Source organism: Hemiscyllium ocellatum, chromosome 20 (genome assembly GCF_020745735.1).
Source record: "Hemiscyllium ocellatum isolate sHemOce1 chromosome 20, sHemOce1.pat.X.cur, whole genome shotgun sequence".
NCBI lineage: Eukaryota > Metazoa > Chordata > Chondrichthyes > Orectolobiformes > Hemiscylliidae > Hemiscyllium > Hemiscyllium ocellatum.
The window spans coordinates 36,310,040-36,327,650 of NC_083420.1; the positions used below are offsets into that span (position 1 = coordinate 36,310,040).

Consider the following 17,611-nt stretch of genomic DNA (forward strand, 5'->3'; position numbering starts at 1 on the left):
CAATAAGGTGATCATCCCTTTCTTATTTCTCAGTTCCTCCCAAATAACTTCCTGGATGTATTTCCGGGAATATCCTCCCTTAGCACAGCTTAATGCTATCCCTTATCAAAAATGCCACTCCCCCTCCTCTTTTCCCTCCCTTTCTATCCTTCCTGTAGTATTTGTATCCTGGAACATTAAGCTGCCAGTCCTGCCCATCACTGAGCCATGTTTCCGTAATTGCTATGATGTCCCAGTCCCATATTCCTAACCATGCCCTGAGTTAATCTGCCTTCCCTGTTAGGCCCCTTGCATTGAAATAAATGCAGTTTAATTTATTAGTCCTACCTTGTCCCTGCCTGCCCTGACTGTTTGACTCACTTCTGTTCTCAGCTGTACCCGTCTCAGATTGATCTCTTTCCTCACTATCTCCCTGGGTCCCCCCCATCTTACTCGTTTAAATCCTCCCAAGCAGTTCTAGCAAATTTCCCTGCCAGTATATTAGTCCCCTTCCAATTTAGGTGCAATCCTTCCTTATACAGGTCACTTCTACCGCAAAAGAGATTCCAATGATCCAAAAATGTGAATCCTTCTCCCATACACCAGATCCTCAGCCATGCATTCATCTGGTGTATCCTCCTATTCCTGCCCTCATTAGCTCGTAGCACTGGGAGTAATCCAGATATTACTATCCTTGAGGACTTCCTTTTTAAAATTCTACCTAACTCTCTGTAATCTCCCTTCAGAGTCTCAATCTTTTCCCTTCCAATGTCATTGGTTCCAATGTGGACAATGACCTTCTGCTGGCCCCTCTCCCCCGTGAGCATATTCTTCACCTTCTCTGAGACATCCTTGATCCTGGCACCTGGGAAACAACACACCATTCTGCTTTTTCTTTGCTGGCCACAGAAACGTCTGTCTGTACCTCTGACTACAGAATCCCCTAACACAATTGATCTCTTGAAAGCTGATGTACCCCTTGTTGCATTAGAGCCAGTCTCAATACCAGAAACTTGGCTGTTCGTGCTGTGTTCCCCTGAGAATCCATCACCCCCTACATTTTCCAAAACAGCATACCTGTTTGAAATGGGTATATCCACAAAAGACTCCTGCCGTAGGTGCTGATCTCTCTTACCCTTCCCGGAGCTAACCCGTGTACCTGACTGTATCTGAGATTTCCCCCCTTCCTATAACTGCAATCCGTTACACACTGTAGCTGTTGCAAATTTCTCATCGCTTCTATTTGTCTCTCCAATCGATCCACTCAATCTGATAAGATTTGCATCCAACAACGTTTATGGCAGTTATAATCCGCAGTAACCCTTAAACTCTCTTTAAACTCCCACATCTGACAAGAAGTACATATCACTGCAAAGGCCATTTTTGCTCCTTCACAATCTACAGACCCAGAAAATAACACCGTCTTATTCCTCTACAAACACTGCCCCAAGTTAAATTAATAGCTATAGCTTCGGGCGGCACGGTGGCACAGTGGTTAGCACTGCTGCCTCACAGCGCCTGAGACCCGGGTTCATTTCCCGACTCAGGCGACTGACTGTGTGGAGTTTGCATGTTCTCCCCATGTCTGGGTGGGTTTCCTCCGGGTGCTCCGGTTTCCTCCCACAGTCCAAAGATGTGCGGGTCAGGTGAATTGGTCATGCTAAATTGCCCGTAGTGTTAGGTAAGGGGTGAATGTAGGGGTATGGGTGGGTTGCGCTTCGGCGGGTTGGTGTGGACTTGTTGGGCCGAAGGGCCTATTTCCACACTGTAAGTAATCTAATCTAATCTTATATTTTATGTTTAATCAAGAGACTTATCTCCAAAAACATATAATCAAGAAAGAATCCACTGTACCCACTACTGCAGCCTTTCTATTGGACATTAGTATGTGGAGGAAACATTCTAATCTTGTTAAAACCCTCATTGCCTTCCCAAAAGAAAAAAAAAATCAACTTCTATGGACTTGTACTCAACAAGAAGTCAAACAGAAGGAAACATCAATGTTTGCAGTCCTCATGGTATGCCAGCTGACGTCTTCAAAGAGGACAAAGTTTTCTCCACATCAGGACAAGGGCACAAAATAATTTGCTTTCAAGAAAGCAACATTCCAAAAGTTCAAAGCTTATACCCAAATGAAAATCTGGAAGAGAAAGGAAAAATGATTCTCAAAAAGGTCAGCCCCTCCTTGTTGCTTCCTTCTCAGTCTAATCCATTTTAGTAACATACTTTCTGTATTTCACAGTGATGAGTGAAGTATTTAGATTTGCACAGCAACAGAGCTAGAATAAATTCATGGATATCCTAAATTTTTATCAATACAATTAAACTTGAGGCCACAATACACAAATAAAGCATTAATTTCTCAGATACCACAATATTTAAATGGATACGAGGTGACATGTATAAGTTAACACAAGTTTTTTTAAAATAACTAAAATACTCCTATCCACAAAAAGCTATTTCAGCTAATGCATTTCCATTGCATATTCACAAAGCTGAAATATTTTAAGCAGACAGTTACCACCCATTTTATTGAATCTCCGATTTAGGTGTAACATTTGACAAGGTGTTCATTTTAATGGCATTCACCACAATCTTCCCCATTTAATAGCTCCTGGTTGTGTGCAGCCTTAAGTTAGAGATCCCACATTAATTTGCATGTAATGCATTATTTTAGTGATTCCAAGTTTCTGGTTAGTTGAGTCTTCCTTTGATAGGTTTGAAACTGTTGTGTCTCCTTCACAACCTCTTTCACTTTTCCCCTCCTTTGCAGCCTGCCTTTCATTCACACCTTTACTTGAAACCTACCTCTCTGTCCATCTCTGCTTAATCTCCTTGTGGTTCCAACATTCTTACAACTCCCTCTTTTTATTCCTGACCTATTATGGAACCCTTCTGTCCATCCAGCCACTGCTAGTCACCTTCTAGCCCCTCTGTCATCTTTCAAATTCTCAGACCCCTTGTAACCTTCCTCTTCTCTTCTCCCATTGACCCCTGGGGCAAAGGCACAGCTGTCCACACCTTCCTCCCTGCCTTGGCAAAATGGTGGCTACCTCATGGATCTTGCCCTGCTAGCTTCCAGCCGTGGACATTGGCTTCCCCACCTCTCACCACAGATGACTCCTGTGTTTATTGCTGATAGTACACGAGAGAATCAAACTGTAATTGGAGAATTAACTTCTCACCCTTTCATTCCATTTGTCTTACAGAACCATATTTTCTGCCTCCTAAGTAGATCTTTCCAGGGTTATTCAGACATTTTCAAGGGTGGATTCCCCTATGTCTGTCTGTATTTTGAGCATCGATCAAGCATCCTGTGCACTCAATTTACAGTTTGGAAGGAAAAAGTGTTTGAGCCCTTGATTTCAGGAATTTTGCAATTGTAATTATCTTCAAGAAGAGACATAAATCATGCTGTGGAAGCTATTTAGGTGTTTTCCTCTTGACGGCAGGGAAAATCCTAACATTATTCCAGTGAAATCCTTTCAGAGATGTAGAGAGGCTTAGACCTTTCATGGGACCCTCCATCATAGTCTTTGTTGCCAAACAAATCCAAGAAGATTGTTGAGGACACCAAGAAATCTTCATTGCATTTGATTACTTGACCAAAGCATTTGATTCAGTAAATTGTGAGGTCCTGTGATTATTCTCCAATGATTTAGATTTCCAAGAAGCTTCTTCACAATCCTACAATTGTTTCATGATGATGTGACAACAACTGTCTGGATCTGAAACAGCTACCTTCAAAAGTCTGGACTGGAATCAAGTAAGGCTATGTGATCGTCTCCATGCTAGTTACAATTTATTTGATGATGGCTACTAACCTTACCAAAGATCAACTATTCTGCTATCAGCATTACATGCAATCTGGACAGAAAATTCTCTTAACCTCAGTCACTCCATGCCAAAACTAAATTGACCACCATAAGAATGCATGATTTACAGTTTCTGGATTGCTGAAGCATTGTTGCCCAATCTGCACCAGAACACAGGAAACTCTGCCTGACCGTTGCCAAATAAACACAGGTCAGGTAAACATTCCACCTTCTATATTTATTGGAGGACAGATTCTGAAATATGTTGAGTATTTCTCATACCTCGGTAGCCTCCTCTCATAAAAGACCACCATTGAGAAGGAGTTCCGATACCAGATCAGCTGTGGCAGTACAGCCTTCTACAAACTATGGTCATAAATGTTTAACCACAAAGTCTTTGACATATTAAAGAAATCCTTCTAACAGAATAGTTGTCTCACTCTCTTCTAAGATGTTGCAAAGGTATCTGCAGTCTGCAACTAATGGTGTACATTAAAGCGACATATGATCATCGGTTGAATCACAGCTATTGATTGTGTGTGTGTGTGTGTGTGTGTCAAATGCAAATTTATTTGTAGCGAATTTCTGCAAGTGTTGAGTCAAAAAAGAGAAAGGTTCATTGGGTGGGAGAGGATTTGTGCAGGATCCAGTTCCCTTACATTGCTCAAAGGCTTAAGAGGCGGCTACACCATCCTCCTCACGGTTCATAGTACTTCCAAGTTTTATGTCATCTACTAATTTTACTCTGTTTTTCTTTTAATTTTTCTATCGTTTCATGTCCATGTTGAAATTAACACATGAACATTGTTCCTTCTAAGACATTTTGCAGGTTTGTAAATTTATTGAGTCTGTTACATATTATTTTCTTGATAGATTTGTTCTTGGCAGTTTTGCCCTGGTTTCTCAGAGATTGAAGGTGACCGTATAGAGTTTTATAAAATCATATAGATATGGTGAATGGCAAGTGCCTTCTCCTTAGGGTGGAGGATTTAAAGACAAGGCGGAATATTTTTAAGGCAAGAGGAAAAAGATTTTAAAAAATCATCAAAAGCAGAAGTTTTACACAGAGAGTGGTTCATATGTGGAATGAACTTCCAGAGGAAGTGGTGGATGCGGGTACAGTTACTACAGTGTTTAAAAGACGTTTGAATAAGTACATGAATAAGAAATGTTTGGAAGGATATGGGCCAGGTTAGGCAGGTGGGAAATGATTAGTTTGGCATTGTGGTCGGTATTGACTGGTTAGACTGAATTGTCTGGCTCTCTGCTATATGACTCTATGACTGCAGTGAGACCTGGACTGTGAATCCGTGGTACATAATGCCTTAAAAAATTTCCATCAGTGATGCCACCACGGAATCCAATGAAAGACAGTTGAATAAGTGCTAGTGACCTGCTTGAAGTGGGCTCCACAAGCATTCAGACAAGATTCCTGCAAAATCAAACTCAATATGGCCTAGATACTGTATCCAACAAGCTGATAAGTGCCTGATCATGTTTTCTCAACTCAAATTATGAAGTTTCCATTTGAGTATAAAGAAAATGCTTGAAAGACACTCTGAATTTCTCTTTGTCATGTGGGGGAGTTGACATTAATGATTGGGAGGAACTTGCAAGCAATTGTTAAGAATGAAGACAACTTTTCACTTTTTTTGTTACAATGTATGAAGAATTTAAAGTTTAACTTAACTCTTTGAAGTTACTTCTCAAAGTTTTTGAAGTCTAGTTAAGTGTAATTCATCTACAGAATGTGTAGATTTCTGCACAAAAGACTCATTCTTGGACAATTATTGATACCCTTGTTAAAATATGAAGGACCTGGTTTAAAATAAAGATTCCTCTGATGTCAAGCCTCCACTGACATTTCTCTGAAAATGTTACCTGACTAATGTTTTTGTCCTTGAGCCAGGTTTAGGTGTGGCACAGATCCTGTTCCTTACATGATTCATGTTATGGTGATAAAAGCTGCACAAATAGAATCCTATTTATTAACTAGGATGTGATGTTGTTCTACCAAAAATGTCATTTTAATGTTTATTGAGCTTGACCTTGCGTTTTATAACAAATGTTAGAGACCAAAAGCAGATAATGGAGAAATGCTGCGAGTCATATTTCATAATTAATAAATCTATTAGAAAATATAGCTGGTAATTTTATATTTAAAGTTATGGAATTGATAATTATAGCATTGCACTGCACATTGAACTACGCTTGCTCAGAGTTTCAAAGCTAAGAGCAGTAATCTCATACTAAATTTGTTTTCCTCCTTAATGAAGGGTAGAAATTCACAGTTCAGAGAAAAGTAATGCATCATATTGTTCATAATAATTGTTATGTAATCCTAATGTCAGGAATTAAAATTCAAACTCACGTAAACATTTTGAGTACTTTCTGTGCTGCAGTCTTGGTTATTTGTTTTATGTTTTAAGGTTTAGTAGTAAAGGGTATCTTGCATGTGAACTTTGATTCCCCTTACACAAGTCATATTTTGCATTGGAGAAAAGGGATCTTGGCAGTTTCTCAATTTCTAATATCACTGAACTCTATTGCACTTGTCATCATGCTATTACTAATCAGCAATATTAAAATGAAAAATAAACATATTAAGGTGTTTTTCTTGAGAAAAGCACATCAATATGAATATAATTGTTTAATTGTAAGCTTTATAATTGGATTATAGAAATATACTTCCAGATATTTGTGTGTTTTAGATCACGAGGTCTGAGACTCCTGCCAATACAGAATAGGACAGGCTCACAAGATATGACATGAACCCATTGTTTAAGATGTACAGAGACGTGTACTTAGAAAGCTCTGTAAAATATTGAGTAGGTGTGTGCACATTAGTTGAATGAGTCAAGATAATTTTGGTAATTGTAAGGAACAATTATTCATAGAATATGGAACTGATCTTATACTTCTGCATTATGACGAGTAAAAAATGAGGTCTGCAGATGCTGGAGATCACAGCTGCAAATGTGTTGCTGGTCAAAGCACAGCAGGTTAGGCAGCATCTCAGGAATAGAGAATTCGACGTTTCGAGCATAAGCCCTTCATCAGGAATAAGAGAGAGAGAGCCAAGCAGGCTGAGATAAAAGGTAGGGAGGAGGGACTAGGGGGAGGGGCGATGGAGGTGGGATAGGTGGAAGGAGGTCAAGGTGAGGGTGATAGGCCGGAGTGGGGTGGGGGCGGAGAGGTCAGGAAGAGGATTGCAGGTTAGGAGGGCGGTGCTGAGTTGAGGGAACCGACTGAGACAAGGTGGGGGGAGGGGAAATGAGGAAGCTGGAGAAATCTGAATTCATACCTTGTGGTTGGAGGGTTCCCAGGCAGAAGATGAGGCGCTCCTCCTCCAGCCGTCGTGTAGTTGTGTTCTGCCGGTGGAGGAGTCCAAGGACCTGCATGTCCTCGGTGGAGTGGGAGGGGGAGTTAAAGTGTTGAGCCACGGGGCTCCCACCCTGAACCCTGTAAAAACGCCATCCCATATTCCCAATTCCTTTGTCTCCGCCGCATCTGCTCCCAGGAGGACCAATTCCAACACCGCACAGCCCAGATGGCCTCCTTCTTCAAGGACCGCAGATTCCCCCCAGACGTGATCGACGATGCCCTCCACCGCATCTCCTCCACTTCCCGCTCCTCCGCCCTTGAGCCCCGCTCCTCCAACCGCCACCAAGACAGAACCCCACTGGTTCTCACCTACCACCCCACCAACCTGCGCATACAACGTATTATCCGCCGCCATTTCCGCCACCTCCAAACGGACCCCACCACCAAGGATATATTTCCCTCCCCTCCCCTATCAGCGTTCCGCAAGGACCACTCCCTTCGTGACTCCCTTGTCAGATCCACACCCCCCACCAACCCAACCTCCACCCCCGGCACCTTCCCCTGCAACCGCAGGAAATGTAAAACTTGCGCCCACACCTCCACACTCACTTCCCTCCAAGGCCCCAAGGGATCCTTCCATATCCGCCACAAGTTCACCTGTACCTCCACACACATCATCTATTGCATCCGCTGCACCCGATGTGGCCTCCTCTATATTGGTGAGACAGGCCGCTTACTTGCGGAACGCTTCAGAGAACACCTCTGGGCCGCCCGAACCAACCAACCCAATCACCCCGTGGCTCAACACTTTAACTCCCCCTCCCACTCCACCGAGGACATGCAGGTCCTTGGACTCCTCCACCGGCAGAACACAACTACACGACGGCTGGAGGAGGAGCGCCTCATCTTCCGCCTGGGAACCCTCCAACCACAAGGTATGAATTCAGATTTCTCCAGCTTCCTCATTTCCCCTCCCCCCACCTTGTCTCAGTCGGTTCCCTCAACTCAGCACCGCCCTCCTAACCTGCAATCCTCTTCCTGACCTCTCCGCCCCCACCCCACTCCGGCCTATCACCCTCACCTTGACCTCCTTCCACCTATCCCACCTCCATCGCCCCTCCCCCTAGTCCCTCCTCCCTACCTTTTATCTCAGCCTGCTTGGCTCTCTCTCTCTTATTCCTGATGAAGGGCTTATGCTCGAAACGTCGAATTCTCTATTCCTGAGATGCTGCCTAACCTGCTGTGCTTTGACCAGCAACACATTTGCAGTTCTGCATTATGACCCAGATAATGAGTATGTATCCTCAGTTATATATCTGTAATTAAATTTGCCTTCTTTTTAATTTCTTTTTCAAGTAGAAAAAATTAATTGAACATGTGCATTTCTGTGAATTTAATATAGGAATGTGATTGAGAGATTACATCTTCATAGAAGTTTAATATATCGTATCTTCCTTTATTTGTTCGTGGGCATATCGATGTATTTGCCCAAAATAACATAGTGATGATCTGCCTTCCTGAACTACTGCAGCCCATGTACCCTCAACACATATTCAGTGCTATTAAGCAGGAAGTTTATTGTTTCACGATTTTGATCTAGTGACAGTGAAGGCATTGTGATGGATTTTGTGTGCTAGGAGGGGAACTTGAAGTTGATGGATGCATCAATTGCCCTTGCCCTTCCTGGTATAGAGGTCACAGATTTGGAAAGGCTTGTTGAAAGAGAACGATGAGTTGCTGCATTGCTTTTAATAGCTGGTACACACAGCTGCCAATATTCATTGGTGAAGATGGTGGATGAGGTGTGACTCCATCAGACTACTTTGTTCTAGCTATTGTGAAGCTTCTTGAGTTATACCCAACCAGGGATTTCAAATGAGTTGCTGCTGTTCTTTCAAATCCAATACTAGGTTATTTAGGTAGAGAAATATGACACCTCAACCAAAGTGCATAAAGTATGTTTATGACTAAAGCATAGGTTTGCTTTTGTAGCTTATCATGACAATATATAGTTCTGGTTGACCGTTCATAATTTTGAGTTGTAGAAAGTTTTGGCTCCTGCATATTTTATCATCTCTAGATTTTGATAGGAGTTCAGCTGATGTTCTATCAGGCAAAACTGGCCGTGTCATTGCAGTGGCTGAAAATTGGCAATATCTAAAGTTTGTTGGTATCACTTAATTTAATTGAACTTAATTGTTGTTAACTTCACGAGCCATCAAAAAAGAAATGTAGCAAAAAAGGTTAATTTATGAAGATTGGAAGTTTTTAATGTTGGAAGATTTAACATTTCCCCCAATATATGCACAAGTTCACAGCATCAAATATTCCTGTGTCAGACATAGAAAAAAATAATTGAGTAAAATTTCCAAAACCGTACTTACTTCATCTGCATCAGTAGATCAATTCCATTTTACATATTGCTCTCACCTTTGGGTGATAAAGTAAGTTAGAGATGTGTTATATTTTGCATCACTAATTGCTCATGTCACTGATAAAAGAGCTGATGTGTAAAATACACATGAAAAGACCAGTAGAAATCTTGAACTCACTCTCCAAAAAGCTGTTGATATTGTTGGGTGAGTTGGACCTTTCAAGATAGAAATATTTTTCTGTAAGAGTTTCAAAGAATATGGGAAAAATGTTGGAATCTGCAACTCAATAATGTTGATAATGCATGATCTAATTGAATGATAGAACAGACTCAAACAACTGAATGACTAACTGTGGTTCCCAAGGTTCCATATGGGATGAGAATTAATTGGTTGAGTGCCTTTTCTTGTTTTGAGAGTTGTTAAATGCTTAACTTACTACTAGAAGAACAGATATGTGAATGAACTGGAAAAACCTTGTCTTTATAAATTTCTTGTTAAACAATGGAATCTTTGTCCCTGATTTTAGTAGTGAATGTAATCAATGCTTAACATTTTCCTCATTGATCTATATTGTCCAAAAACGCTATTGTCACTCTTGGATGACAAGTGCCTAATTAATGCACTAATTAGAGTACAAATAGGTTAATTTGTTACAAGAAAGCAGTTTTAAACTTATAATCATCATCAAATCATAGAATCCCAACAGTTTGAAAGCAGGCTATTCGACCCATTAAGTCCACATCGACCTTCTGAAGAGCATCCCACCCAGGTCCACCTACCATACCTGTAACCCTGCATTTCCCATGGCTAATCCATCTAGCCTGCACATCCCTGGACCATATGAGCAATTTAGCTTGGTACCAGAGCTCCCAGGGAAAACCCATGCAGACATGGGAGAATGTGCAAACTTTAATTGCCAGAGGATGGAATTGAACCTGAGTCCTGGCACTAAGGCAGCAGTGCGAGTATAGATAGAAGAAGCCATCTCTTGAATACAAATTTAAGATCTCAGATTTTCTACGCACAGTTCTATACAATACTCTTAATCTGAAACTTTCCATCTGTTATTTGAGCATCCACAATTCAGTTAATAAGTAATCAGGCACTGTAGGGTAAATGCAATTTTAAAGCAAACTAACCATGAGCCACAAGGGTGTTGGTTTAGGTACACATTGCAATATTTCCTTGTTACTGTTTGCTGCTAGGTTGTATTCAGTTTAGCACTGAACTGGAAGTTTTTAAAAATTATTTTATACAATTTTATGGGAAAATAGGATCATTATCTGGAGAATTGAGGAAAACAGACTATGGGAGTAAATAGTAAAGTAGAATTTATTTTCAGTTGTTTTCCCAAAGATCTAACATGTCTGGGTCTCAGTCGGTTTGTCTTATAAGAAAAGATTGGACAATAACATGCTTATTACACAACATCAGACACAAAGATTAAAAATAGTTACGGATAAAAGATAATTAAACGTGATGTGGTTAGTAAATAAGCATTAGATACAAAGATGTAAAAATAGTTATGGACAAAGAATGACTTAAATGCAATGCAGTTATTAAACAGCAGGCACAAAGATTAAAAGTAGTTTTGGATAAAAAAGTTACTCAAAAGTGATATAGTTTGTAGATAAACATCAGATACAAAAGTTAAAAATAGTAACAAGTAAAAGATACAGAAAAGTGATACAGTTGGTTCTCAGATGTCATTTCTTTTTGTTGTATTGGTCTTTGTCTTCTTTGGTCACGCCAAAGCTATCTGGCTTTGAGAGGCCACATATGGTCACCCTGATGCAGGCCCCAGTTTCTCCAAAATGTCCACTGAGCTCTCACTTACACCCAAGGCTTTATGTGCATTGCAACACCATCTTCCCAGGCATCATGCTTCACTGACACCACTGGAAGGAAGACCTTTTCAGCTGCTCTTATGCTACAGCCCTAATATGATAAGGTTCACATCCACAACAGACACCAATATGTTGGATTCCTGAAGTAAAAGCATCTCTTGTATCCCATTTGGCGAGAATTTGTGGCTCCAGAGCGAATGAAAATTCGGGAAGATCAATGAATTTCTGCTTGTTGTAGTCAGGTGTGTACAGAGCTGTGGGCTGCTTCATGAAGTGTGCTTTTAGTTTTGCAGCTGCTAAACCTTTTCTCATAAGTATCATAGTTTTGAGTTAAGTGCCTGGCTCAAAATGGCAGTTCACTCCAACAGTGTCAGTAGTAACCGTTATAAGTCTTCCTGCACTGTACCCTACTGATACTACAGTCAAAATTATCTTTGGACCAAAGCATAAGTGGGACCAACTGGTTTTCTGGATTCCTTCAAAATATGAACTGCCCGTTCTGCTTCCTTCACATGTTCAAAGTACTCAGCAAGCATGATGTTTATGTTTTTCTTGCTAAAGACATCTAGTTATTTCCTGCAGATTGCCTTCACCTCTGTCTCACTTTTGCAGCTGTGTTAGGAAGAGGTTTGGCTGACTACCCCAGTAACAAGGACATATGTCCTCCTTCATTAACCATCTCCCTTGCAATGTCATATGCAGCTTCACTTTCAGGCCTGAAACTTTTTGTTCTAAATAATTTCCTCTGTTTTCCAACTTGTCTTCACTTGCGTAAAAAGTGAAATCGGCATGGCTGTAAAGCCTGCTTTGAGGAACTCCTGGTGTAGCTGTCTGATAGCCTTAAGATACTCAATCGTTCCTTCTGGGTCCAAGGTCCAGCTTCAACATGTTCTGTCTTTTTGAGAACAAAAGCAAACCCTCCAGCTCCAATAATGACCTCCCAGAGGACAAACAATCCAGAAATGCTCTTTTGGCAGCAGCCTTCTCTTTTTCCTGACTGGTGGCATTCCAAAGGCACTGGCTGGTTCTGAAAATGCACTCTGCTGTCCACTTGTTTCCAGCTTTGAGGAGTTATTATGTACTTACAAATGAAGCCGTCTGATGTGTTTCAGGCATGGACCCAGGAGGTTATTTATTTTCTTTCACTGGAATGGGGATGACAAATTTGTAGCTAAAAATTTGTTTGTTACTGTCCGTCATATTGGATGCTTATAGGCTATTTCTCAAAACTATTACACAGTTAATCAGGTTGTATGAGTGCAAACATAAGGTTGAAAAAATTGCAATAATTTTCAGCTAGAAATGCCAGGTGGATGATCTATTTCATCCTCCTACTGAGGCTCCCAACATAATAGATGCTGGTCTTCAGCAAATTTGATTCATTTCACAAGAATCACAAAATGGCTGAACACAGTGAATACTGAAAAGACTGTGTGCCCTTACAATATTCTGGCTATAGTGCTAAAGACATATGTTCCAGAGTTTGCTGTGCTCCTTGCCATACTGACACTAAACACTGGAATCTACCTGTGTGGGAAAGTGCCTAAGTATATACAAAGGACAGGACAATCCAAGCTGGCCAGTTCTCTCCTGGTCAGTCTACTGTCATTTATCAGTAAAGTGATGGAAGGGGTTATTAACAGTAATCATTAATAACCTGCTCACTAATGCTAAATTTGGCTTTCTCCAGGACTACTCAGTTCCTGACCTCATTACAGCCACGGTTCAGATATGGAAAAAAGCTGAATTCCAGAGGGGATGTTAAAGTGACAGCTCCACGCTGGTGAGAGTCACACCTAGCACATCGGAAAATGGTTGTGGTTATTAGACGTTAATTATCTCAGAATGAGGACATCTCTGTAGGGGTTCCCAGTGTAATGTCCTAGGCCCAGTGTCAACCACAAAACACACACACTTGCTTCAGCATTGTGTGACAACACATTGCATCTCGTCAAGGGGGGATACATTGGATGGTTACGTTGCACAGAATGGAACAAGTGGGATGTATTGCTAGGTTGTAAATGCTAAAATAGGGCACCAGTAGATTCTTCCTAACACTGACAATTTGAATTCATTCAAAATAAGGGGTGGCACAGTGGCTCAGTGGTTAGCACTGTTGCCTCACAACGCCAGGGACGCCTTGGGTGCCTGTCTATGTAGAGTTTGCATATTCTCATCGTATCTGCATGAGTTTCCTCCCACAGTCCAAAGATATGCAGGTCAGGTGAATTAGCTATGCTAAATTGCCCATAGTGTTCAGGGATGTGTAGGCTCTGCATTAGTCAGGGGAAATGTTGGGGAATGGGTCTGGATGGGGAACTCTTCAGAGAATTGTTGTGGACTTGTTGGGCCAAATGACTGTTTCCACACTGTAGGCATTCTACGATGTCAGTTGTGGTGTGAAACTGGATTACATTAGTACACAACACAAATAACTACTGCATTGAAGCCAGAAGCTGAGTTCAGTCTTTCTACTTGTTCATCAGGTTGATGCCTGTGGCAGTCTAATAGTATGACTACACCCTTTCACACCCTTGTAGAAAGTTTGAAAAGATCTGGTTGCACAAGTTATTAATTAACGGAAATTGCCCTGCAGTTCATCACATTGTGATGTTAGAAGAGGGTTGTGCTTGCCTGCAGTTATGTTCACTTCCAGTAATATCTTGCATTATTTGCTTTCAAAGCTTATGTTACTTCTGATAATGGCTACTTGGACAAAGTATCAGAGTTTGTGTCATGGCGATGAATCAATCAGTTTCAAGAAAAAAAAGGAAAGGAGTAGTGATGAGAAATAAAAGAAAAAAATAGATGAAACTAATGTCAACAATAGGCTGAACCATGTAGTTTTAGGAAGGCTGCTACCATCTTTTTAATTTTTTTAATTCAATGGAACTAGAAATTTATCTTGCGTTTTGGGTACCAACTGCAGTGGTTATTTTACATCGTCGAGAAAAGGTGAGAAAGCTGTGTTAATATCTTAACACATACAAAATAGCACTTTTAAAATCCAGATCATTATCATATTACTTCCCTGTGAAACATGGTGAGATTTGTTTGTATTCCCTGGTTTAGCAGTTGTACCAGTATATAGCCATTTTAAGGGTTTTCTGAGTTACTTGATTTGAGCAAAAGTAACTTTCCTATTTTTACATTTTTTTAATAATTCGTTCACGGGATGCGAGCATCGCTGGAGAGGCCAGTATTTACTGCACTTTCCTAATTGCCTAGAGGGCAGTTAAGATTCACCCATATTGCTGTGGGTCTAATGTGAGTCACGTGTAGGCTAGGCTAGGTAAGGATGGGCAGGAGGCTGCAAGACCACAGCAGGCCAAGCAGCATCAGGAGGTGCAGAAGTCAACATTTTGGGTGTAACCCTCCTTCAGGACTGCGGGTGGATGGGGGGAGGGCGCTGCAGATAAAGGGGAGGGTGGTGAAGTGGGATAGGTGAAGGCAGGTAGAGGGTACGACCTGGTTGATCAATGGGAGGAATGAATCTGTTGGTTGCAGGAAGGGGGAGGGGCAGGGAAGGGGGTCAGGGGATGGGGAGGGAGGTTATTTAAATTTGGAGAACTCAATGTTGAGTCCTCCGAGCTGTAGGGAGCCCAGGCGAAAGATAAGGTGTTGTTCCTCTAATAGGTGCTGTGGTTTGTTTTGGCAATGGAAGAAGGAGGCCAAGGATGGTCATGTCGGAAAGGGATTGGTTGGGGGAATTGAAATGGACAGTGACAGGGAGGTCCAGTCGGTCTGTGCAGACTCGCTGCAATGCTTGGTGAGCCGTTACGTAAGTTTACGTTCTTGCATCAGTAAAACGTCTGCTCAATTTGCTCCGGCAGGTGCCATCCAAATTAGCAAATACCTTTGAAAGAGTTCAAGAAATTATACACCTTGTGGTTAAAAGAGATTGTAAATTGCTGATTACCAAGTACTGTTGAATTCTTAATTCTTAGATCCACAGACAGTCAAGGTCGTCAGGCACTTTGGATTTTCACAACACTATCTGATTATCATATAAACTAATATATTTAATATTTCCACACTCAGTACAACATGTAATATTTTAGCTATAAAATGTTCCCTAAATCTAAATACCTAAAGTGGAGAGGAGGAAGAGACTCAGTTTTCTGTGGCTATCATGGCAATGAAAGAGAAAGGATAATTCTAATCATCAGATTGCAGAATCTTCCAGTAATCATAGAAGAATTCCTATTCAGGTACAACATGGTTGTTTTTTATTTAAAATTCGACTGTTTGCTTTTTGTCAAGAATGATTACTTATTATGGAGCATAATTTTCAAACTGCAACACAGGCTAGTATGCCACCTAAGTGACCAGATTTTCTACCTGAGCCAAGACTGCAAGTGCAAACAACCAGCGAGGAGGCCATATGTGCTCTGCAGTACAATGCATGGGATATTCCTGAATACAAATATGTGTGGGCAGGTATTATCTAGTGGTATTAATTGCTAACTTTAAATGTTTGAATCCTGCCGTGCAAATAGTAGAGTGTGAATTCAATTAAAAACCTGGAATGAAGAGTCAAATGATATCATGGATGACCATTGTCAATTGTCAGAAAAAAAAACTCATCTGAATCATTTATTCTCTTTTGGGAAGCAAATTGTCATTCTTACCTAGTCTAGAGATGCTGGAATCCAAAGTAGACAGGCACGAGGCTGGACACCTTAGTGAAATAATGCTGAAAATTTGACTTTATAGTTGACTTCATCCTCTTATTTCCCATCATTGAGCTATTTTCAGACCAGGGACGAGGTGGACGAGTTTTCAGCCTTCTAACCAATGTTAACATAGCCTTAACCCCGAACAACTTGGCGATTTTGAATTGACTTTTCTTTGCCAGTGATGTTGCTGTGATTTCTTTATGCTTGGTCTAGGAAGAAAAACATCAAACCAAGTTAGACATAGATGAATATGAATGGATTTGAATTTTAAGTTATTTTCTTACATTTTAAATTTTGACAGCAAATATCATTCTGTGTTTCAACAGTGTGCTGTCAGCACAGTGACTCTCCCAGAAACACTGCTCTTTGTATCGACACTTGATGGGAACCTGCATGCTGTCAGTAAACGAACTGGAGAAATTAAGTGGACCTTAAAAGAAGGTAAAACATTTTTAATGGATGTAATATTTAAATATACACAATTTGTTATTAAGGCTTTCTGCATATATAACTGAAAAATCAGCAAATGATGAAGGTAGCTTTCTGAGTTTAACCAAAATATAGCCAATTGATGGTAAACATCTTCACTCCCCACATTCTTCCTGAAGCTGTCAACTCTGTTTCTATACCAGGGCTCTAGCCTATTGCATTTGGTATTCCCTAAAGTATCTCTCACCTTAGTACTAATCAAGTCTGAGTTTACATACCTTCTGAGGTCAGACAAGATTGGGCATTTTCAGACTGCTACAGCCATAGGCAGAACATTAACCTGAGGGTTTTAGATTGCTAGACCAGTGACATTACCACTATATTGCTGCCTCCCCATAATTATTTTTAATCAACCTGTTGAGGTATGAAGAGCTTTGGGACAGTTGGTTACCTAAACCCAGATTTTCTAACCCACACGTGGCGACTCTATCATTGCACCATAGGACCTCCTAATATTTTTTAAATCAATCTTTCCAGACATGTTACACATTTGTATTGACAGGTACGACTTGAATCCAGAGTTTCTGGTCCAGAGGTACGAACAGTTATAAGCTGGTTAACAGATGGTGGAAACCTTTCACTTTGCTCATTATAAGCCTGGATCATCCATTAGGGTCCAGTGGTTGCTGTAAGAAAAATTATTCATCACATTTGCTTACATCAGTACTGAGAAATTTAATGTTAGTGAAGGTGCTGTGGATTTAGGTGTGGAGAGCTGATTTTTTTTGCTGGCTGTAAATGATCATCAAAAGCTTGATCTTTGTCTGCAGAATATTCTTAATCAAAGAACAAGAAACATGTAGACAGATTGGGCTGTCAATAACAATACATGGATCCTCTTTCTCCATTGGTTTATGCATCAGGTGATTTCTTGATCTCTTTTGGGCCAAGTAAGAAAGGTATTTTCTTGAAACCATGCAAATTGGAGACAATAGCTGAAAATGTGTTGCTGGTTAAAGCACAGCAGGTCAGGCAGCATCCAAGGAACAGGAAATTCGACGTTTCGGGCCAGAGCCCTTCATCAGGAATGAGGAGAGGGTGCCAGGCAGGCTAAGATAAAAGGCAGGGAGGAGGGACTTGGAGGAGGGGCGATGGAGATGTGA

The 17,611-nt window shown here is 40.9% G+C and overlaps 1 protein-coding gene and 1 pseudogene across 1 annotated transcript in view; one reads left to right on the plus strand and one right to left on the minus strand.

The window, feature by feature from the left end:
* Positions 1 to 17,611, plus strand: part of ern2 (endoplasmic reticulum to nucleus signaling 2) — a 124,218-nt gene that overhangs the window by 24,335 nt on the left and 82,272 nt on the right. Inside the window, exon 2 of the mRNA XM_060840737.1 lies at positions 16,346 to 16,460. Coding sequence (XP_060696720.1) covers positions 16,346 to 16,460 — 115 coding nt within the window. The remainder of the gene's footprint in view (positions 1 to 16,345; positions 16,461 to 17,611) is intronic.
* On the minus strand, positions 11,327 to 14,525 carry LOC132825551 (betaine--homocysteine S-methyltransferase 1-like; annotated as a pseudogene).